This window comes from Apiotrichum porosum (genome assembly GCF_003942205.1).
Source record: "Apiotrichum porosum strain DSM 27194 chromosome Unknown scaffold_1, whole genome shotgun sequence".
In the NCBI taxonomy this organism is placed as follows: domain Eukaryota; kingdom Fungi; phylum Basidiomycota; class Tremellomycetes; order Trichosporonales; family Trichosporonaceae; genus Apiotrichum; species Apiotrichum porosum.
Genome location: NW_021167108.1, coordinates 679,520 through 702,140, shown reverse-complemented (window position 1 = coordinate 702,140; position 22,621 = coordinate 679,520). Strand labels below are relative to the sequence as shown.

At 61.1% G+C, this 22,621-nt stretch overlaps 7 protein-coding genes across 7 annotated transcripts; 4 read left to right on the top strand and 3 right to left on the bottom strand.

The window, feature by feature from the left end:
* Positions 1-328: 328 nt before the first annotated feature.
* Positions 329-4,723, top strand: EHS24_000239 (uncharacterized protein; the record flags this gene model as incomplete). Its single annotated transcript, XM_028616074.1, has 9 exons — positions 329-383; positions 510-761; positions 919-1,038; positions 1,122-1,229; positions 1,321-1,504; positions 1,550-1,683; positions 1,723-1,863; positions 1,916-4,159; positions 4,209-4,723. 9 exons carry the CDS (start codon positions 329-331, stop codon positions 4,721-4,723), a joined length of 3,753 nt encoding a protein of 1,250 aa, XP_028479931.1.
* Positions 4,724-5,072: 349 nt separating this feature from the next.
* Positions 5,073-6,558, top strand: EHS24_000238 (uncharacterized protein; the record flags this gene model as incomplete). The annotated part of the gene is made up of 4 exons (XM_028616073.1): positions 5,073-5,077; positions 5,123-5,202; positions 5,262-5,591; positions 5,732-6,558. 4 exons carry the CDS (start codon positions 5,073-5,075, stop codon positions 6,556-6,558), a joined length of 1,242 nt encoding a protein of 413 aa, XP_028479930.1.
* Positions 6,559-6,679: 121 nt separating this feature from the next.
* EHS24_000237 (uncharacterized protein) lies at positions 6,680-7,399 on the bottom strand (the record flags this gene model as incomplete). The annotated part of the gene is made up of 2 exons (XM_028616072.1): positions 6,680-6,845; positions 6,933-7,399. The coding sequence occupies 2 exons, from the start codon at positions 7,397-7,399 to the stop codon at positions 6,680-6,682; spliced, it is 633 nt and encodes a 210-aa protein (XP_028479929.1).
* A 2,991-nt stretch (positions 7,400-10,390) lies between these two features.
* On the top strand, positions 10,391-13,804 carry EHS24_000236 (uncharacterized protein; the record flags this gene model as incomplete). Its single annotated transcript, XM_028616071.1, has 1 exon — positions 10,391-13,804. The coding sequence occupies one exon, from the start codon at positions 10,391-10,393 to the stop codon at positions 13,802-13,804; it is 3,414 nt and encodes a 1,137-aa protein (XP_028479928.1).
* A 433-nt stretch (positions 13,805-14,237) lies between these two features.
* MRPL10 (YmL10) lies at positions 14,238-15,466 on the bottom strand (the record flags this gene model as incomplete). Its single annotated transcript, XM_028616070.1, has 4 exons — positions 14,238-14,326; positions 14,385-14,907; positions 15,074-15,279; positions 15,328-15,466. 4 exons carry the CDS (start codon positions 15,464-15,466, stop codon positions 14,238-14,240), a joined length of 957 nt encoding a protein of 318 aa, XP_028479927.1.
* A 255-nt stretch (positions 15,467-15,721) lies between these two features.
* KRS1 (lysyl-tRNA synthetase) lies at positions 15,722-17,852 on the top strand (the record flags this gene model as incomplete). Its single annotated transcript, XM_028616069.1, has 2 exons — positions 15,722-15,942; positions 16,136-17,852. The coding sequence occupies 2 exons, from the start codon at positions 15,722-15,724 to the stop codon at positions 17,850-17,852; spliced, it is 1,938 nt and encodes a 645-aa protein (XP_028479926.1).
* Positions 17,853-18,507: 655 nt separating this feature from the next.
* Positions 18,508-22,539, bottom strand: EHS24_000233 (uncharacterized protein; the record flags this gene model as incomplete). The annotated part of the gene is made up of 1 exon (XM_028616068.1): positions 18,508-22,539. One exon carries the CDS (start codon positions 22,537-22,539, stop codon positions 18,508-18,510), a length of 4,032 nt encoding a protein of 1,343 aa, XP_028479925.1.
* Positions 22,540-22,621: the final 82 nt, after the last annotated feature.

Below are 22,621 nucleotides of genomic sequence, written 5' to 3'. Positions count from 1 at the left end.
GCGCTGTGTGGGGAAATGCTTGAAAGAGAAGTCAGGTGCGTAAGCTGTTGACCATTGTCGTCATCGTCATCGCCCCGCCCGCCCGCCCGCCGACTGGGCGGGGTCTCCATCCGGCTCTGCCACAATCCATTGCGTGTGCACCACCGTGGGAAACCCGCCCCCAAGCACCTACGCCATCAGGTCCGTTCCCCCGTCGTATCCTCCAACGCACCCCCGTCTCCCTTCCGTGCCCATTCACATCCTCCATTTCCACCTCTCCCCTACTCCACACCCACCTCTCACACCCCTTCCTCTCCCACCTTCGCACCTCCCCTTCCAGACGGGCAACATGGCAGTGCCCATCCCCGCGCGCCCCGACGCCCGTGGTGCTCCTGGGGATCTGGGTACGTGCCATCCCTCCGAAACAGTGTCAGCGACGGCAGCACAACACACACGTTGTCCCGCCAGCCGTCACCGACACCGACCTTTTTTATTTTTTCGTCATGCAGAGAATCAAGCTAACTGATCAGCACGCAGCCCTTCCTTGGCCACATCGGTCGGATCGGTGCCATCCTCGACAGCCTCGGCGCTGCACAACATTAAGCTCCTGACGGCGCTTCGTTCCGGCAACCCAGCCGATGTCCAGCCGTTCCTCGATGAACTCAAGAACGCGCCACAAGAATCCTCTGCCGGACGTGTCCTTGGGATGGCCGTCCAAGTCGCCTCTGGTGTGTACTGGTATGACACGGGGGACACTGCGTCCGTCTACGGAGCTTGGAGACGTACTGCTTCTGTGGCTCGCCACGGTCGCTTCGGACGCATCTCCGCCGATGTCGCTTGGCAGTTGCGAATCTCCTCTCTTTGCCCCAGACGCGTTGTTCCCCACAGACATTGCGCCTCGGCGCGCTCGTTGCATCAAACTGTGCTGATCCACTCCAGTGCCCATCATCGAGCTCGTCCTCAAGTCGCCAAACGTGCCCAACCCCAACGTCCCCGTCGCACCTGGCACCACGGCCACAGCTCTCCACGTCGCGAGCGAGATTGGCCGTCCCGAAGCAGGTACGTTACGTTGATCAGTTTCCGCAGCAGCAGAGTCTGGCGGTACCTCCCCCTTTTGCACTTGCCGCTGACTTGAGCCGCAGTTGCCCTTTTGCTCAGCGACCCGCGCGTCGACGACACGCTCAGAGACGAGAAGGGACGCACGCCCCTGGAGTGTGCCGCCAACCAGGACGTGGCCACTCTCATCGAGGGTGAGTAACATTCACATTACCACCCACAACCTCCACGCCACCACACACCTTTCTCAACCCTCCATTCCCTCACTTACACATACAATTGCAGATTCCCGCTCAACCCACCAAGTCCGTTTTATGAACCTCTTGACCGCATACGTCGCCAGTCCCCTGAGCTCCGTCGAGGAGAGTTCCAACATTGCCACTTTCCTGAACGAACCCCGCTCCGAAGCCGTCAATCTGAACGCCCTCGACGAGCGGACTGGCACCAGCCTGCTCCACGAGGCTGCACGGTAAGCTGAGACATCTTGACGCAGGACCTTGAGCTCACACTGCAGTCGTCGTGACCTGCGTCTTGTGGAGCTCGTGGTGAAGAAGGGAGCAGACGTGTTTGTCCGTGACCGCCGCGGCCGTCGCGTCCTGGAGCACGACAAGAGCGCCGACGAGCGCATCAAAGCGTACCTTCGTCAATGTAAGCTAGGTGACATTTGATGTTAGCTGACATTCACAGTTAGCAACCAGGACAGCGTCGTGCAGCCCAAGAGCGATGGCCGCCCGCCTGACCTCAAGGGCTTCCTGTCCAAGTGGGTCAACTACCGCCAGGGATGGAAGACTCGCTGGTTTGTCCTCGAGAACGGCGTGTTGAGTTATTGTGAGTCAGACCAGCCATGTGTGAACAGTACACAGCGTTGACCTCGCCCCAGACCGCAACCGCGAGGACGAGCACATTGCCTGCCGCGGTTCCATTGCGCTCGCCACCGCCTACCTCCACCCCTCGATTGATGGCAGCCGCTTCGAAGTGAGCTCGGCCGTGACCACCTCCGTCCCCAAGATTGTTGTCAAGTCGAGCGCTCGTGGCGAGATTGCTCGTTGGGTCCAGGCCATCCGTCTCAACATGGAGTTTTACCAGCACGGCGGGTCCAAGACCAGCCCGGCTCCGTCGTCGCGCGACCCTACCGGCAAGGGCAAGTACACCCCCAGCCTCTACTCCAACCAGGACCGTGCTGCCCTTGGCACGCAGATCAGCGAGCTTCCTCCTGCCGACGGTTTCCTCCACCCTGGCCTGAAGCGTTCCCCGACTGCCCTCAGCGGTATCAGTGTCAATACAAATGTCGGGAAACCCCAGGGCATGCGGCAGGTGTCGTCGCCCATGTCCACGACATCTCGCCGCCTCAAGCAGCATACCGCTCTGGGGCTCGGCATTGACCATGACACTGGCAGTGATGGCGCATCGACCAGTGACGAGGCCAGCGGCGATGAAAAGGACTCCGAGACCATTCCCCACGAGTCCGAGTATGAGCTGTCGATGAGGGAGCTCACTGCTCAACTCGAGGCCACGGAGCAGCTTGTCGGTTCCATTGTCACCCCTCCTTCTTCGTCTCAAGGCTCGCCCGACCCGTCACGCAGCTCCGCTCCTGTCTCGTCGTCGCGCCAGCATGAAGTCAAGAACGCCCTTCGCGAGTCGCTCTCCACCATTCAGCGCCTTGTCGCCCGTCAGGGGCAGATGACCCAGGACCGCGAAAAGTACTACGAGAGCCGCATCAAGCGCGAAGTGAACGCTCGCAAGCTGTGGGAGGAGAACCTCCTTGCCGTTGCGCAGCAGCAGCAGGAGACCGATCGCCAGCTCACCGAGGCGGCCAAGGACAATGAAAAGAAGCGGCGTGCGCTGCGCCAGGCGCGCAGTGTTCTTGCCGACATTAGTGCCAGCCAGCCCACGTCCCCCAAGATTGAGGGCGAGGACGGCGGCTATGTTGCTTCCCCTGGCATCATGGAGAGTGACTTTGCGCCGGCGCTCCCTCCTGCGCTCTTGCAGCACACTCTGCGTAGTTCCATCTCGCGTGGATCCATGTCGCGCCAGTCTATTTCGCGCGGGTCTCTTTCCCGCCACTCGGTCTCGCTGTCCAAGAACTACTCGCGCCAGTCGCTCAGCATACACGATGTCGACAAGGTCGTCGCGGCCATGGACGAGTCGGAGGATGACGATGACGAGTTCTTTGACGCCATCGAAACCAACACGATTCCCAACCTCAAGCTCTACGACTCGATCGCCCACCCAGAGCGTCCTGCTACTCCTACGGCCCCCCCACCGCACGCGGAGATTACCCCGGCCAACGAGCACACCATTGCCACCTACCTCGCCCGCGACAGTCTTGAGCCATACAGCCACGTCCGCCACAAGCTGCCCATTGACGACGACAAGCGTCCTGGTGTCAGCCTTTGGAGCATTCTCAAGTCGTCCATCGGCAAGGATCTTACCAAGATTACCTTCCCTGTCAACTTCAACGAGTGTACCTCCATGCTGCAGCGCATGGCCGAGGACATGGAGTATGACGCCTGTTTGACGGTTGCTGCCGGGGAGAAGGACCCGCTCAAGCGTATCGCCTTTGTCGCCGCCTTTGGCATGTCCAACTACTCGTCGACCATTGGCCGTATCGCCAAGCCCTTCAACCCCATGCTGTCTCAGAGTTTCGAGTACGCCATCCCTAACCGCTACCGTTACATCTCCGAGCAGGTCTCGCACCACCCTCCCATCTCGGCGTGCTACTGCGAGGCCCCCACTTGGAAGTACTATGGCGAGGTCGATGCCAAGAACAAGTTCCAGGGCCGCTACTTTGAGATTCGCCCCACGGGTGTCGCGCACTGTGACCTGATCATCCCCAGGGCATGGGTCAAGGACGGCGACAAGTACCCCGACGCCGGACCCGAGTACCCGGAGGGCTACGTTGTCGAGCACTATTCGTGGAAGAAGGTCATCACCAACGTGTCCAACTTTATCATGGGTAACCCGCTCATCGACCACTACGGTGACTTGACCGTCACCAACCACCGTACCGGCGAGACGTGTACCCTCACGTTCAAGCCGCGTACCTGGCGCGGCAAGGACGCCTTTGAGATCAAGGGCGAGGTGTACGACAGGCAGGGCGATTCGCAGTGGGAGATTGCAGGACGTGAGTACAGCTAAGTAGTTGTGTAATACGGTAAAGCTGATACCTTCAGGTTGGGACTCGCAGCTTATTGCCCGCCGCACGGGTATTGCCTCGGAGCCCCTCGAGTCCAACGAGGAAGTCGACCACGAGGACACGACAGAGTACATGCAGCTGTGGCGCAACACCACCAAGCCCAAGGCTCCCTTCAACCTCACCCCTTACGCCGTCACCCTCAACGACATTCCCAAGGGTCTGGAGGCCTACCTTGCGCCCACCGACTGTCGTCTGCGTACCGACATGCGCGCGTTCGAGAACGCCGAGTACGAGCGTGCGCAGTCACTCAAGACTGCCAACGAAGACCACCAGCGCGCGACCCGCAAGCTTCGCGCCGAAGGCAAGCTGCCGCAACACGAGCCGCGGTGGTTCAACCCCGTCACCGACCCCGACTCGGGCGAGCGCCTGTGGATGCCCAAGCGCGCCGACGACGGCGAGGTCAAGTTCTGGCACGACCGCGAGGCACAGGGCAGCCTGCCGGCAGGGCAGAAGTGGAGCGAGGTGGAGCACATCTTCGTTGACGACCAGTAAAACAGCAAAACGAATGTTGTGGCTGCTTCCTTTTTAATGACTTTGAACTCTTTTTTTTCTTGTCCCTCCTCTTCTTCTGAAAAGAAAATTAGTTTAGCTCCGTACACACGCGGGTCTTCTATCTCGCTGTTTGGTAGTTTTTGTGCTTTTCGAATAATGAAATCGTGTTGCGTCGATTGGGAAAGGCTGCCGATGTAGCGGACATTGACAGCGAGAACTGGCTTTTGCCACCTGATGGGCGCGCAATGTCAAATTGCTTCCGCTGCTCAGTGCAGGCCGATCCAACAACACCAGGTAAGAGTCCATCGCCTCATCGCCTCATCGACGCGTTCAACGTAACGCAACAAGCATGAAGTAAGTTATGGCCACGATGGGACAAGGCTTTTAGCTAACGATCAGCCGTGTTCGCGAGATCAACACGATCAACCAGCGCGAGCTCGAGCTCGGCGTCAAGGGCTCGTGGCACGACGAGTACAGAGGTGAGTGCTCCGGCCCAGCGCGCTACCACTCCACTGCCGTGAACTGACAAGCGTCCCAGACTCGGCCTACGTGTGGGTCGGCGGCCTCTCGTACGACCTGACCGAGGGCGACGTCGTGACCGTGTTCAGCCAGTGGGGCGAGATTGCCGACGTCAACCTCCCGCGCGACGCCGAGACGGGCAAGACAAAGGGCTTTTGCTTCATCATGTTTGAGGACCAGCGCTCGACCGTGCTGGCCGTGGACAACATGAACGGCGCGCAGGTCCTGGGACGTACCCTGCGGTGCGACCATGTGCGCGAGTATCGCCAGCCAGGGAAGAAGAACGAGGGCGGCGACTGGGAGCCCGCAGAGCAGCCGACGTACAATGCCCGGCCGAAGCCGCTCGACGGTGAGTGTCTGTGTCTGCTGGGATGGGGATGGCTGTTTGGAGGCGTGTGCTGCATCCCACTTCGGCTCTAGCACGCAATAGGGCCTCCTGGCGACCCACACCATGGCTCAGATTCATGCAGTCGCTGACGGCTCACGCAGACTCGGACGACTCGGACACGGCCTCCGAGGCCGAGGACGACGGCCTGGACGAGGAGGATCCCATGACAGAGTTCATCCGCGCCGAACGCGCCAAGCAGCTGAGCGGCAAGCGTAAACGCGACGAAAGCAAGGACGAGAAGAAGGCGCGCAAGGAGGCCAAGCGGGCGCGCAAGGCCGAGCGCGAGCGCAAGCGTGCCGAGCGGTCTGGCCGTGAGCGCGAGCGCGAGCGCGGAGACAGGCCGAAGAGGCTGGAAGACAAGGAGAGGGAGAGGAGGAGTGAGGGACGGGACAAGGTGGAGAGGGCTGAGAGGGTTGACAAGGCCGAGAGGGATGACAGGGAGAGGCGGGACAAGCGCGACTCCGAGGACCGCCGGGATCGCGACGGCGGTGACCGTGCGCGTTCGTCGCGTGATGATAGGGAGCGCTCGTCCCGCGACAACCGTGATCGCTCTACTCGGGACGACCGTGAACGCTCTTCTCGTGACGACAAGGAGCGCCCTCGTGACGACAGGGAACGCTCTGCTCGCTCCGACCGGGAACGCTCTACTCGCGACGACAGGGAGCGTTCTGCTCGCGACGACAAGAACGGTGTGAGGGACGAGGACCGTGGCGCCCGCAGCCGCCGCGACGACGACAGGCCACGCGACCGGTACCGCGATGAGCGGGATACCCGCGACCCTCGCGACTCTGGCGACTCCCGTCGAGACGACAGGGACCGTTATGACGACCGCCGAGACCGTCGTCGCGATGACCCGCGCGACTCGCGCGACCCCCGAGACTCTCGTCGTGACGAGAGGGACGACTCGCGATACGACCGCCGCCGCTGAACCAACCGGTTCCCAAGCGCCGCTCTTCTGTACACGCACCAAGCACACTCTGTCTCGCGCGTTTTATATCTCATGCGTGAAGGGTTGCCTGCATATGCCATTGTCTACATACACCACATCGTTACCAGAAGTCCTTGCGACGCTCGCGGACGGCACGAGCGGTCGCCTTTTTGTTGGGCCAGTTGGCCTGTTGCTCCTCGACGCGGTTGGCCTCAATGGCGAGACGCTCCGGCGAGCTACGGGCCACACGGCTGATCAAGTGCTTCTGCTCCTTGGGAAGCTTGAGCCTGTGGGTTTGGTCAGTCTCGGCTGCGACGTGTGACGCGGATGACAGAGGACGCTGAGGACACCCGCCTCGGTTGCCCTTGACTTACTTCTTGAGAATCTCTCCACGTGACCGGCCAGCAGCACGGAGCTGGGTGATCTGCCCAACCTGCTCCTCGGAGAAGGGCAGGCCGACACCGCGGGGCAGCTCGGCACGGCGGAGCGGCGCATGCTCCTCGCCCGTGACGGCGACGCCCTCGCCATCGATCCAACGGAGGAGGGCGGGCTTGGCGCCGGTGGTGTAGCTGGGAGCGGTGGGAGGGGGTGCGTGGTGGAACGTCAGGTCGCCCTCGAGCTTGGACGACGACGGGGTGGTGAAGGAGGAAGCGGGAATGTCGGACTCGGTCGCGAGCGCCTGGGGACGCGCAGTGTTGGTGCCTTCTGTCTTGCGCGGGGCGTGCTCGACGTGAGGACCCGAAATAATAGGGACACGAGGGGGGCGGGCGTGGTGCACGACTGTGCGCCGCAGGGTGGGTGCCAGCGAGGCGACGAGGGGACGGGTGGTGGCCATGACCATGGTGGTGTGTGTATGAGGTGTATGAAGTGGTCGTCGGATCTTTGAAAACGCCAAATGGAGGTGGAAAGAGGAATTACGTAATGGAGTTCAAAAGTAAAGTTACGTAATGTAATAAACGACCAGTTTTATTTTACGTAACTTCTGGTCTGGGGTACTTCCGTGGGAAAGTTTGTTCTTTGGCTTACCGTGGGAAAGGAGGCGACGGACAGCCCACAGGCCACAGGCGTCCAGGTGGCACCGAGGGCCCCGACTTCTATGCGACCATCCACAGAACCTAGCAAGAACCGCATACTCTTTCCCAGGACCTTACAACTGATTCAGAGCATACCTGGGTCAGAATACCATCTTGCTAAACCCTCACTCTGAGTCTCCGTTCCGGTGCTCTTCTAATACCAGCTGCAGCTGCACAGACACCTGCTCAGTCCCTGTCGCACCCTATTCATGTTGGCATCGTCGGTCACCAATCAGTGTATATCGTCCGTCGGTCACCAATCAGTGTATATCGTCCGCCGACACCAAATGCTGCTGCACGCTCGCACCACTGTTCTCCTGGGCAATCACGCCACAGGTCATACAGACTACCTGACCACGATTCCCCATCCAGGTCCAAGCAGCTGAGCGCACAGACAAGGAAGGTGTCTAAGGCGTGCCTCGGATGATGTTATCTGCACTCTTTCTTCTGTCGTGTGACTTGTGCGTTGACCTGGCTCTAACAGTGACGAGTGGCCAGATAACAAACAGATTGCTGATCCCAACAGGGCTTCTACCACCTGCCTCTTCTGCCCTCCTTGCAACTGTTTTTTTTTCCACTGGGCGAGCTCTCCTAAGCCTTGACTTGACCCAGGAGCAGCGGACATTCGTGGACCTTTGCCACACCAAATTGGAGCCTGAGTGCCTGGTGCTTGTGTTCCAGGATCGCCATAAGCAGGTCTAGTAACCGAGAGCAAACCGCAGTGTGTGTGGTGAATAAGGATCAGTGGGTGGACCAAACGTCGAGTGGAGTGGTGACAGCAACCTGGGACATTGACGCCGACAGTGATCGGGGCAGCTTTGGCGAGTCACCCGACAACGTTGCTGATGTAAACAAGGCCTTGTTGATGAACCTTGAACCTTGCTTGGCGTGGCCACTTTCAGACGTGGTCGCAGGGTATGGACCGGGTTGCAGACAGACGCCATCCCGGTCCACCGACTGCGCCACAGCTCACAGTCTGCAACGTTGACGTCAGTTGACTCAGATGAGCCGGTCGCCAACATAAGGTAGGTCGTCGCCACGATGTTATCCCAACGTCACTGCACACGGCGGCCACGTATAACGTACCGACTGCTCCAAGATGCGGAAGGCTGCATGGCCCTCGAAAGGTGAGGGGGGGTGGGGGGTCCGGCCTGCGGCCTGCGGACTGACAGTCTGGCGGCTCCTTATAGACACTGGTGGGCGGCTCCAACCTCGATCCCTCAATGTCAACAAGGACCCACGAGTGGTTGGCCGTCTCCCCTGAATGCGCCATGGTCGGATCCATTCCCCGACGGCCGTGACATGATTGAATTGAACGACTGCCCTAACCGAGGCGAGGCCGAGAACAAAGAGGATGGGCAGAAAAGCTTGTCTGGTCGACGACCTCGCGGCGAGTGTCAACACAAGGGCCGCGGGCACGACACGACGTGCGGGATGGTCGTGTAACAGTCTTGTTGAATCCTGGCCTTGGACACGAAATGGTCCATTAGTGGCAAACAGATCGGGCGGCTTTAGAGGCCTAGAGAGCTAGAGACGAGCAAGAGCAAGAGTGTCCCTGGTCTTATTGACGGCGAGATGACCTTTTTTTTTCTTGGCCCATTTGTCCCGCTATGCCAGCCCTCTATGCCCTCCCTGAGGGGATCATGAAGATTGATCTGGTGATCACAGGAAAAGCACATGGGAGGCCAAACTGTTGACGGGCTGGCGCGTAAGCGTGAGGGGTGAGTGTGAGGGCCGGGAGAGGGTTGAACGTGAGGTCATGAAGCGAGCGTGACCGTGCGGGTGGGGTGTACACGTCCTTGAGCTTCCAGGCAGAGCAACGCCACAGGCCGGGGTCCACCCAGCTCGGCATGCAGGCCATGCAGGTCATTTGCTGTACAGCTGTACAGGTGCGCCATTGTTAGCTTCCGCCGTATTTGGGCTGGTGGGTGGCCGTAGGTGGTGCGCCAGCGCGGCTGATTTTTCTCTCCCGATGGGCCCGGGGGAAGAGGTGGACGTACGCCAGCATTCCAACTGACGGTGAATTGTGACCAGCCATCGTGTTCCTGTACATGACACTTTGGCCAGCAAGCAGCAGCAAGCCAGCAGCAGGCCAGCAGCAGGCCAAGCGCCATCGCAGTTCCCGTTCATGACCTGTTCCCTGCACAAGTACTGAAAGCAGAGCAGCCAGGGCAGGTGGGTCGACCCAACCGACGCAGCATGTCGACCACCACAGGGCAATCACAGTTTACTGAACACGCCTCGTGCTGCGCGGGGGTGGGGTGGGGTTGTCGCCACCGCACCATGGTGCACGGCTCCAGAGGGACCAACATTGGCCTTGGTATTCAGGACACGCACACCACCTGTTCCATCAAGGCAGAGACTAGTGGCCAGCAAACCCGACGACGACGACGATGAGGGCAAGAAAAACCAGTCGCCCCCCTCTCCGCCCAGAGTCCCGCCACCACACCCTGTCCAGCCAGCCAGCCAGCCAGCGCCCACCCACGCATGGCTGACGGCACCCAGAGACCCACCATATAGGCATTCCCCCCACCGCATCTCCATTCTTCACTTCTCACTCCCCCTCATCCTCCCGACACATCCTCCCACGCACTCGCTAGTCGAGCTGCATCCACCCCTCACCTGCTTGACGCAGACAGCCCTGGCGGCATCCATCCTACTCTCCACCCCCTCCTCTCAGCACCCTCACCACCACACAGACACGTACCGACAGTTCTCTCCCTTGTTTGCAGCGCAACACAACAGAAACTTTACTCACCATGCGTCTTCCTTCTTCGGCCGGCCCGTCCCTCCTCCTCCTCCCTCTGCTGGCGACTTCTGCCGTGGCAGCCCCCAGCCTCCGTCGTCCTGGACACAACGGTCGCACCACAAAGGTCTTCAACGGCGAGCGCCGCGCCGGTGCCCCGATCGACCAGATCCTCAAGGCTGCCAAGTTTGCTGCGGTTAATGCCACCGAGGCTGACCCTTCATCCTCCGTCGAGGCGGCTTCGTCCTCGCAGGGTGCCTCAAGCACCACTGTCGAGGCAGCGACCATTACCGTGACTGCTGCGGACGCCAACCAGACCACGACCGCTGTCGTTGATGACTCGTCGGCCAACTCGACTGCTACCGAGACTGTGTCTTCTTCCCCAGTTGAGCCCACCGATAACGCCGTCAACGCCACTGCCACCAGTGTTGTTGACTCGACCGGCAACGTGACCGCCCAGGTTACTGCCACCGACTCTGCTACCGACTCTGCTACCGACTCTGCCACCGACTCGGCTGCCACCCAGTCGGTTGTGGGCGAGGAGACCACATCGACCTCGTCTGCTGGTGTTTCAAAGCCCACGTACCCTAGCCGCAACACGACTGGAACCGACACCGTTCCCAACGCCCCGGACCTCAGCAACTCGGACGTCTCCTCTGCTCAGTCAAACGCCGCCGTGTACGAGACCCTCACGTACACCCAGTACGTCGCCACCACGGTTACCCAGACCTCGTCCGCTGTTGTTACCCAGGCAGCCGCGACCTCGTCTGCTGCTGGCAGCGACGACCCCTACGCGCAGGCTCAGCAGATTGCCGCCCAGTACATCTCGTCGATGATGAACCAGAACATGGGCAAGTACCTCCCTACCGTCACCCTCGAGGTCGTGCTTGAGCCCACCCAGGAGGCCGATGGCTCTTGGGACTACATTGTTCACATTGGCCCTGACGGAACGGCTACGGCTTCCCCAACCTTTGTGGCCAGCACAACCGCCGCTGCGACTCCCACTAGCTCGACTGGCTCGAGCTACGTGCCCCCAGTGACGACCGTTGCCGACCTCTCTGGCGGCGCTTCGGCATCGGCGACCACTACCTCGTCGAACCAGTACCTTGTTCCGGCCTCCAGTGTCAACGTTATCGCGGCGTCGTCATCTACCGCCGCTCCCACGACAACTAGCGCTCCCGTCGAGGCCGAGGCCCAGGCCACCAGCTCGAGCGCATCGTCGGCCCAGCCTGTTGCTACCACCTCGTCTTCCCAGTCGGCTGCGCCTTCTTCGGATGCGTCGTCGAGCAACAACAGCAGTGCCGATGGCTCGGGCGATGACCAGACTGCCTCGACCGTCGACGGCTCGGAGCCCTCGGCCTCGCAAGAGTCGACCGACCCCACCGAGACGGCTACCCAGGAGGAGCCTACCCCCACCGAGGACGTCTCTTCGGCTGACCCAACGAGCGAGGCTGCCCCCAGCTCTTCGTCGTCGGCTGACGTTATCGTTCCCTCGTACCCTCCCCACATTATCGCCACTTCGGCGTCGGCTGAGCCTACCCCCGAAGTGAGCGACTCTGTTGACCCATCGACCTCGGCCTCGTCTGTCGACCCCTCCAGCACCGAGTCGGCTGCGGTTGTTCAGCCCACTGCCACCGTTGGTTCGGGCCACAACTACCCCTCGGGCGCTTTCCCTGCCGTCGACGAGTCTACCTCGGTTGAGCCCACCGCCACTGTTGACTCGACCGAGACTGGTTCGCCCGCTGTGGAGACTGCCATTGTTGACCCATCGGTCGAGCCCACTGTCACCGGAAACTCGACTGTCGTTGAGCCCACTGTCACCGGAAACTCGACTGTCGTTGAGCCCACTGTCACCGGCAACGCCACCGACGTTGAGCCTACTGCCACTGCTTCGCTCGAGCCCACTGTTACTGGCAACGCCACCGAGGTTGAGCCCACTGTCACCAGCAACTCTACCGAGGTTGAGCCTACTGTTACCGCTTCGCTCGAGCCCACTGTTACTGGCAACGCCACCGAGGTTGAGCCTACTGCTACCAGCAACTCTACCGAGGTTGAGCCCACTGTCACCGCCTCCGTCGAGCCCACCGTTACTGGAAACGCCACCGAGGTCGAGCCTACCCTCACCGCTTCGCTTGAGCCCACCTCAACTGGCAACGCCACCGAGGTCGAGCCTACTGTCACCAGCAACTCGACCGAGGTTGAGCCTACCTTCACTGCCTCTGTCGAGCCCACTGTCACCAGCAACTCGACAGACTTTGCGCCTACCGTCACTGCCTCTGTCGAGCCTACCGTTACCGGCAACGCCACCGAGGTCGAGCCTACTGTCACCAGCAACTCGACTGACGTTGGGCCTACCGTTACCGCTTCGCTTGAGCCCACCACCACCGGAAATGTGACCGAGGTTGAGCCAACTGCCACCGCCAACTCGACAGAGTCCACGGCTAGCGTTGAGCCCACTGCCACTGTTGACAACTCGACCTCTTCGGCTGTCCCCACTGAGTCTACCACCCAGGCTCTCCCCACTGTCGAGGAGTCGAGCACCAGCCTCCTGCCCACTGCCACCGAGTCGACCTCGTCGCAGTCTCCCAGCGCTACCGAGTCGATTGCCAACTCGACATCGACTCAGGCTGTCCCCACGGCTACGCCCACCGTCTCGGTTGAGGAGAACGACAACGGCATTGCCACCCTGTTCGAGACTGTGTACACCACTGTCAACTTCACCATGACCCGCTCTGGCACTGCTGCTGTCCCTACCGCGACCGACTCGGCCAACGTTACCTCGACTGCCGACCCCGTTGTCAACGCCACCTCGACTGTTGACCCCGTTGCCAACGCTACCCAGACCGTTGAGCCTACGGCGTCGGCCAGCGACGTTGTCAACGCCACCTCGACTGTGGAGCCTACTGTCAACGCCACCTCGACTGTGCAGCCAACTGCCAACGCTACTGCCACCGTGGAGCCTACTGCCAACGTCACTGCCACTGTCGAGCCCACCGCGACCTCGACTGTTGTCCCTACCGCCTCGGTGAACGCGACCTCGACTGTTGACCCCGTCTCGTCGGCTGAGCCTACTCTCAACTCGACAACCACTGTCGACGCCGTCCAGCCTGAGGCCACCACTTCGGCTTCGGTTGACCCGTCTTCGTCTGTCCCGGCCTCGGCTGAGCCCAGCGTCACCGAGAGCAGCACGTCCGAGGCTCCCCTGTCGACCTCTACTCCCTCGTCGTCTGTCGAGCCCACTGTCCAGACTACCGACTCTGCTTCGCCTGCCCCTACCGGCAGCGATGTGACCCCGACGTCCACCGCAACGACCGCCGAGGCTACTGCTTCTGAGATCTGCGCGCGTGACAGCTACTACGAGGACGACTACGAGATCCTCTGGGTCGAGGAGCACGAGATCCGTGCCGACGACGAGATCCTTGAGTAGGACAGCTACTTGAGAGGCGGAGAAGGAGACACACGGACTTTGTCGGCGGACTCTACCCCCTAGTGACTAGGCGGGTTTTCTTGGTAGTCAGTACATAGATACAAACCCCCCTCGCTGTGCTGGTTCACGGCTCCATACAGATGAATTATAGTGAGAATGTACGCGTGGTGCACCCTCCAAGAGCTGCAAACTAAAGAGGAACTGATCGACATTGCCGTAGAATAAGAGAGCAGACGCCACACGCAAAGTGCCACACAGGGAGCTAGCGCAACATCTGCACAGACTGGATCTCGTAGAGGAGAATAATGGCCCGAGAAGCATTGTATTCTGCGTCTGTGCAGCCTCGCGCATGCTCGTGCAGTCGAGTCCAGTCGAATGTGAAAAAAACTAGTCCCTAAATGAATGGTTGCATGTGAATATCTATGCTGCGCGTCTACTGAGTCCTCTTTGCCGCCTTGGCCGCCAAAGCCGCAGCCTTGGCCTTGGCCAGGTAGCCGTGGTTTTCGGGGTTGGAGTAGTACTCTGTGGGGAGGCGCTGTCAGTGTTTCGAGTTCATACCAGTGACATTGTCCCAGCTCACCAATGTCCGTCCTACGAATAGGCTCGGCGATCTTGATGGGCGAGTCAAACTTGTGGGGGAAGACCTCCTGGCGGAGGGCGAGGGCGTTGCGGTAGACGGCAGTGACCTTGCCGCCGGCGTCGATGACCGCCTGCGCCGAGCTCTTGGAGAAGCGCGAGAGCTCAAGCTCGAGCGCGGGCAGCGGCAGGTCGGGGTTGGGCGTGCCGAGGAGCTTGATGCCCTGCTTCTTCGAGAGGCCGTGCACAGCGTTCGAGTGGACGACGGTGCCAATGGTGATGGGCTGGCTGGGGTCGATGCGGCCCGACTGAATGAAGCGCTGCAGCGTGGCGATGGAGAGGGGCGCATACTCGCGCTTCATCTGGTTGACAAAGCCGCGCTTGGGGAACAGACGGGTGATGGGCGTCTGACCTCCCTCGAAGCCTGGGCCGGGCTTGCCGTTGCCGGAACGCGCGAGCTGACCCTTGTGACCGCGACCGGCGGTACCACCCTTGGTCGAACCCTGTCCACGACCGCGACGAGTGTTCTGGGGAGGTGTCAGTGGGTGTGTTTGGGGGAAGATGGCGTTGGTCTGGCAACGAGGCAGTGAGGGAACGGCAGAGGCAGAGCGGGACCCCCAGCGGCAGACAGATGTGGCGATCAAAACACCACACCCGGTAGGTTTTCTGCTCTCCAGCGATCGCCAGGCTCACGAGGAGCACAGTGAGGAGATGCTGAGGGAGAGGAAGAGACGCTGAAGGAGCGGGAGGTCGGGACACCCAACGATGAAGTGGCTGGACACTCCGTCGAACAGCCCAACGTTCCTGGGCCAATACTCGAGCCAACATGGGCACGATTCCAGGCCATTCTCCCGGGGAACCGCCTTCACAGTTTATTCCTCTCTCTCTCCCTTGCGCGTCTGCCGTGTCGCGCCAGATATCCTGCCAGACGTTCCGCTAGACGATACGAACAGTCTTGGTCGAGCCCTTTGCTGGGGCAAGGTTGCCGAGATGGATGGTAGACATGGAGCGCGAGCTGCCGGCGGTGGCAAAACGCGGGAGGCGGCTGGCGCCCGCCTCAAAGATGGCGGGGAGGGCGAAGAACATGGCGAGGGAGTGGTGAGGAAACGAGTTGTATGGATGTGTCCTTGCACTTCAAGCTCTGCTGGATGCTCTCGAAACAAAGTCGGAACATCCTGGACCTTTTGTGATAACGGGGTGTGCAGTGGGATTTCCTGATACACGTCATTTATTTTCCCAAAATGGAGACACTCGATCGGCGCGCACAAAGTTGGCAGAGCGAGAGAGCATTGAACGAGTCGAGATTGCTATACATTTCATTTCAACCCCACCCACCACTGCATGATCACAGGCCTTGCTCGCCGCGTGAACATCTTCCCACCACTCATCTCATCGGCCGCACACCAGCAACCTTCCCGGTTCCTCGCTCGTCGCCCGTCTCTACCCCTCACCTGCCCCAACGCTCCTCCCCCGGCTTCTTATCACAACCGCCTGTTCAGCATGTCTGCCCCCGACGCTGCCCTCCACAAGGACGAGGTCACCGGAGAGATGATCTCCAAGGGGTGAGTAGAGATAATGTCTGGGGAAGGGGGGTGCGAGTGGCAAGTCTTTGATGCTGGCGTGCAGAGCTGCGAAGTGCTTTTGAAGCCACCAGCTCTTGCTCTCACTGCCCCTGCCCTGCACAAGTAAAAGGCAAAATCAAAACCCGCAGCCTTACCCCACGCCAATGACGCGCATTGCTGATCATACGCGCAGTGAGCTCAAGCGCCGTCAGAAGCAGCGCCAGAAGGAGGCCGAGAAGGCCGCCAAGGCCGCCGCTGCCCCCGCGGTCGTTGCCAAGGCCAAGGCCGGCGCCGACGCCGACGCCGAGCTTGACCCCACCAAGTACTACGAGATGCGCTCGGCTGCCATCAAGAAGTTCCGTGAGACCAAGCAGCCCGACCCCTACCCCCACAAGTTCCACGTTAGCGCTGGTATCCCCCAGTTTGTGCGCGAGTGGGGTGTCGAGGGCAAGGTCCCCGAGGGCCAGACCGTCGAGGTTGAGCAGCCCATTACCCTTGCTGGTCGTGTTGTCTCGATGCGTTCCAACTCTGCCAAGCTCCGCTTCTACGACATTCGCGCCGACGGTGTCAAGGTCCAGGTCCTTGCCCAGGCCCAGAACGCCCCCAACCTCGACGACTTTATTGCGTCGAACGACATCATCCGCCGTGGTGACATTATCGGTGTCACCGGTAAGCCCTCGCGTACCAAGGCCGGTGAGCTCTCGATTGCCGTCTCCGAGGTCAAGCTCCTTTCGCCCTGTCTCCACCAGCTTCCCGGCCGTGAGGGTCTGGTTGACGTCGAGACCCGCTACCGCAAGCGCTACCTCGACCTCATCGTCAACAACAACACGCGCGACATTTTCATCACCCGTTCCAAGGTCATCAACTACATTCGCAAGTACCTTGACTCGCTTGGTTTCCTCGAGGTTGAGACCCCCATGATGTCGTTGATGGCTGGTGGCGCCACTGCCAAGCCCTTCATCACCCACCACAACGACCTCAAGCTTGACCAGTACATGCGTATCGCCCCCGAGCTCTACCTCAAGGAGCTTGTTGTCGGTGGCCTCGACCGTGTGTTCGAGATTGGCCGTGTCTTCCGTAACGAGCAGATCGACATGACCCACAACCCCGAGTTCTCCATCTGTGAGTTCTACATGGCCTACGCGGACATGTACGACCTCATGGACATGACCGAGTCGATGATCTCGGGCATGGTCAAGTACCTCACTGGCGGCACCAAGGTCACCTTCCACCCCAAGGGCAAGGCCGACGAGAAGTCGTACGAGATTGACTTTGCTACCCCCTGGAAGCGCTTTGACATGATCGAGGAGCTCGAGAAGCAGCTCGGCGTCAAGTTCCCCCCCGGCGACACCCTCCACACCGAGGAGGCCAACAAGTTCCTCCGTGACATTTGCGCCAAGCACAACGTCGACTGCTCCGAGCCCAAGACCAACGCTCGTCTCCTCGACAAGCTCGTCGGCGACTTTATCGAGGTCCAGTGCATCAACCCCTCGTTCATTGTCGGCCACCCCCAGGTCATGTCCCCCTTGGCCAAGTACCACCGTTCGCGTCCCGGACTTTGCGAGCGCTTCGAGTGCTTCGTCGCCACCAAGGAGATCTGTAACTCGTACACCGAGCTCAACGACCCCTTCGACCAGCGCGAGCGCTTCGAGGAGCAGGTCCGCCAGAAGGAGCAGGGTGACGACGAGGCCCAGGGTGTCGACGAGACCTTCCTCAACGCCCTCGAGTACGGTCTCCCCCCTACCGGTGGCTGGGGTCTCGGTATCGACCGTCTTGTCATGTTCCTCACCGACAGCGCCAACATCAAGGAGGTCCTCCTCTTCCCCGCCATGCGCCCTCTCGGCCAGAACCCCACCGCCACCGAGGCCGCTGCTGCTGCCCCCGCTGCCGCCGCTGAGGAGAAGGCTTAAATGTAGTGTCCGCAGACGTAATCTACTACTACACAGATCAGATGCAGTGCTAGGATCCTAACCTTTCGGCGTGTGTGCCGCTGCAGACAACACAGGCTCCCACAATTGATGAGGGTAGGAAGACTGACTTTCCATGTGCTTGCACTTGCGCCACGAACATCTCCCAGCCACGAACACGACCAATGTACCACTGTAGACCACCCGTACCAGCCAAGCCGCAATCTGCACCGAGTCGAGCTCTTCTCGACTCGATATAATGGCTGGAGCCCTTCTCAACTGGATCTGTTGGCTGTGGGACGCATCAACATACCACCGGCCCTGTGTGAATAACCGTTTTGGAGTCGACACGGCTAAATAAACAGGCAGATTTCGTCACCAAATTTCCGCAACCTGTGGCTGAACTAACACATGCATTTGGACCAAGATTGACGAATTGTTTTGATTTTTCTCTCGCTCTCTCGTTCGCCCACTCGTTTTTTGTTGGAACGGCACATGGAGTGCTGCTCAAGAAATGCTATCGTATCCCGGGTTTGTCCTTGTCCCACAAAGGAACATGAAAATCTATCTTTGTCTCCTCCACCGTCTATCTCCTTCGCCCCTCCACCTCCTCCTCCTCCTCCTACACCTCCTCCTGGTTTCGCTCACGCTCAGCGCCTTACTTGGCGGTGGCGAAGGCGTAGGCGTTCTGGAACATGCGGAACCAGGGGCCCTTGCCCTTCCACTCGGCGCGCTTGTCGGCGGGGAACCACGAGTTGGACTCGGCGGCAACGACACGCTCCGGGTGGGGCATGATGGCGAGGACGCGGCCGTTGGGGGTCTGGATGGCCGAGATACCCTCGGGCGAGCCGTTGGGGTTGAGGGGGTACTGCATGGTGGGGGCACCAGTCGAGTCGACGTACTGGACAGGGATGAGGCCCTGCGACTTGAGACCGTCGAGCGAGCCGTGGGTGTTGAACGAGGCGCGGCCCTCACCGTGCGCGACGGCGACGGGGAGACGGGCACCCTCCATACCGCGGAGGAAGACGTTGTTGGTGGCGGCCTCGGTGATGCCGACGGTGGCGACACGGCCCTCGAAGCGCTCCGAGCGGTTCCACTTGAAGTTGGGCCACGACTCGGTGCCGGGGATAATGTCGGTGAGCTGCGAGAAGAACTGGCAACCGTTGCAGACACCGAGGGCAAAGGTGTCCTCGCGAGCGAAGAAGGCGGCAAACTCGGCACGCGCGGTGGGGTTGAGGAGGACAGACTGGGCCCAGCCGGAACCGGCACCGAGAACGTCACCGTAAGAGAAACCACCACAGGCAGCGAGACCGGCGAAACCGGCGAGCGAGAGCTTGCCGCTGATAATGTCGCTCATGTGCACGTCAATGGCGTCAAAGCCGGCAGCGTGGAACGACCAAGCCATCTCAATGTGGCCGTTGACACCCTGCTCGCGGAGAATGGCGACCTTGGGGGCAGCGGTGAGGGAGCGCTCAACGTCGGCAAGGAAGGGGAACTTGACGTCGTAGAGGATACCAGTGTCCTTGTCGTCGAGGATGGCGTCAAACTCCTGCTTGGCGCCGGTAGGCTCGTCACGGAGCGCCTGCATGCGGTACGAGGTCTCGGCCCAAGCCTGCTGGAGCTCACCACGGGTTGAGGTGAAGATGACCGCACCACCCTGGATAACGTTGATGGCCTGGTTGTCGCGGCCGAGAACGCGGCCGATGGAGTGGAGGCTACGGGTGGGGAAGCCGGCCTTGACGAACGCGTCGGTGAAGGCAGCGAGGTCGGCAGTGCGGACCTGGAAGAGGGCACCGAGCTCCTCGTTGAAGAGCGCGGCGGAAGCGTCCGTGGTGGTAATGGCGTCGACAGCGAGCTCAATACCGGTACGGCCAGCAAAGGCCATCTCGGTGGCGGCAGTGAAGAGACCACCGTCCGAGCGGTCGTGGTAGGCGAGGACAACGTCGGTCTTCTTGAGCGCGTGGGTGGCGTTGAAGAAGGCCTTGAGCTCGGCAGCATCCTCGACATCGGGAGCCTCGTTACCGAGCTGCTTGAAGACCTGGGCAAGAGCCGAACCACCAAGACGCTGCTTGCCCTGGGCAAGGTCGGCAAAGACGAGCACAGTCTCGCCCTGGTCGGTGCGGAGCTCAGGGGTCCAAGTGCGCTCGACGTTGTCGACGGGGGCAAAGGCAGTGACGATGCACGAAAGGGGGGCAGTGACCTCCTTCTTCTCGCCCTTGGCACCAGGCCAGCGCATCGACATGGACATCGAGTCCTTGCCGACGGGGATACCAACGCCGAGAGCGGGGCAGAGCTCGAGACCAATGGCCTCGACGGCCTCGTACAGGCGCGAGCCCTCACCCTCGGTGCTGGCAGCAGACATCCAGTTGGCCGAGAGCTTGACCTTGGAAAGCTCGAACGAGGCGGCGGCCAGGTTGGTGAGCGACTCGGCGACAGCCATGCGGGCCGAGGCACCGGCCGAGAGGAGAGCGAGGGGAGTACGCTCGCCCATGGCCATGGCCTCACCGGCAACGACGTCAAAGCCAAACGACGAGCGGGTGACGGCAACGTCGGCGACGGGGACCTGCCAGGGGCCGACCATCTGGTCACGGGTGACGAGACCAGTGATGGAACGGTCACCGATGGTGATGAGGAACTGCTTCGAGCCGACCGAGGGGAGGCGGAGGACACGCTCGACGGCGCTGGCAACAGCCGCGTCGGGGGCGTAGGTCTTGAGGGTGGTGTCAAAGGCAACACGAGGAGGCGACACGGTGGTAGCGTGACGGTGCATGCGGGGGGGCTTGCCAAAGAGGACCGACATGGCAATGTCAATGGCGTTGTCACCAAGGAGGCGATCGGTAACGACGAGGCGCTCCTCCTCGGTGGCGATACCGACAACGGCGAAGGGGCAACGCTCACGCTTGGCGATAGCCTCAAAGACGGGGAGGTTCTCCGGGGAGACGGCAAGAACATAACGCTCCTGCGACTCGTTGCACCAGATCTCCATGGGGGACATCTTGGGGTCGTCGACGAGAACGTCGCGGATCTCAAAGATGGCACCGAGGCCAGCGTCGTGGACGAGCTCGGGAAGGGCGTTCGAGAGACCACCGGCACCAACGTCGTGGATCGACTGGATGGGGTTGAGGTCACCACGGTTGACACAGGCGTCAATGACCTGCTGGCAGCGACGCTCCATCTCGGGGTTCTCGCGCTGGACCGAGGCGAAGTCGAGGTCAGCAGACGAGGCACCCGAGGCCATCGACGAGGCGGCACCGCCACCAAGACCAATGAGCATACCAGGGCCACCGAGGACGATGACCTTGGCACCGGGAGTGATCTTGTCCTTGAGACAGAACTGGGGGCGGACCATGCCGAGACCACCAGCGATCATGATGGGCTTGTGGTAACCGCGCCACTCGGGCTCGCCGTTGGGCGAAGGGACCTCCATGAGGAACGAACGGAAGTAACCGCCAAGAGCGGGACGGCCAAACTCGTTGTTGAAGGCAGCGGCACCGAGGGGAGCCTCGAGCATAATGTCAAGGGCCGAGGCAATGTGGCTGGGGCGGCCAACATCGCTCTCCCAAGGCTGGGTGGCGCCGGGGATGAGGAGGTCCGAAACGGTGTAACCGGCGAGACCGGCCTTGGGCTTGGAGCCACGGCCAGTAGCACCCTCGTCACGGATCTCACCACCCGAACCAGTAGCGGCACCGGGGTAAGGCGAGACGGCGGTGGGGTGGTTGTGGGTCTCGACCTTGATGAGGATGGGCATGGCCTCCTGGTTGGCGTCGTACTTGTTGTCCTGGCTGGCACCGTCGACAGCAAAGCGGGGAGCACTGTAGCCCTCGAGGATGGCAGCGTTGTCGTGGTAGGCCGAAATGGTACCGGCCGACTGGCAAGCCTTCTCAGTGTTACGGATCATGCCAAAGAGCGAGTTCTCCTTGACAGCGCCGTCAATAGTCCACTCGGCATTGAAGATCTTGTGGCGACAGTGCTCCGAGTTGACCTGGGCGAACATGAAGAGCTCGGCGTCGGTGGGGTTGCGGCCAGCCGCGACAAACGACTCGACGAGGTAAGGAATCTCAGCCTCGGAGAGGGCGAGACCGAGACGGACGTTGGCCTCCTCGAGAACCTCGCGGGGGTTCTCGGCACCGACAATCTTGACGGTGACAAGCGGGTCCGGGGTGGGGTGCGAGGGAGGGAAGACGGTCTCAGCCTTGGGGATCGACGTGTAGACAATCTGGGTCATACGGTCGTGGATCGAGTGGAGGTGAGGCGCGAGCTCGGGGAGCGTGAGGGGCTTGCTCGACGAGAAGAGGTAGAGCGCGCCGCGCTCCAGACGCTGGACCTGGTTCTCAAGGCGACAAAGCTGGGCAATGTTCGTGGCCTTGGACGACCAGGGAGAAATGGTCCCCGCGCGGGGCAGGACGTAGAGGGCAAGAATGCCCTCAGTGCCCTTGCCCTCCGCAGCCAGGAATGCCGTGGTTGACTCGAGACGCTCGTCGTCACCGTAGGCGAGGAGCTGGTCGAGGATGGCACGCTCAGCCGAGCCGGGGGTAGAGAGCACCTCACCCGCCGCCTCCGAGGTGGGGTTGACAAGGTGAAGGTGCACGGCATCGATCGCCGTAATGCTCGGGACAGCAGCCTGGAGAGCCGCAAGGAGCACGGCGCGCCTGGAGGGCGTGACAGCCGACGAGCCGGAGAGGACGAGCATCCCTAGACCGTCAGTGAACTGGGTCAGTGGGAGCGATTCTCACTGAGAAGCTAGAGTCCAAGTGGACGGTTTGGGTGGGGGG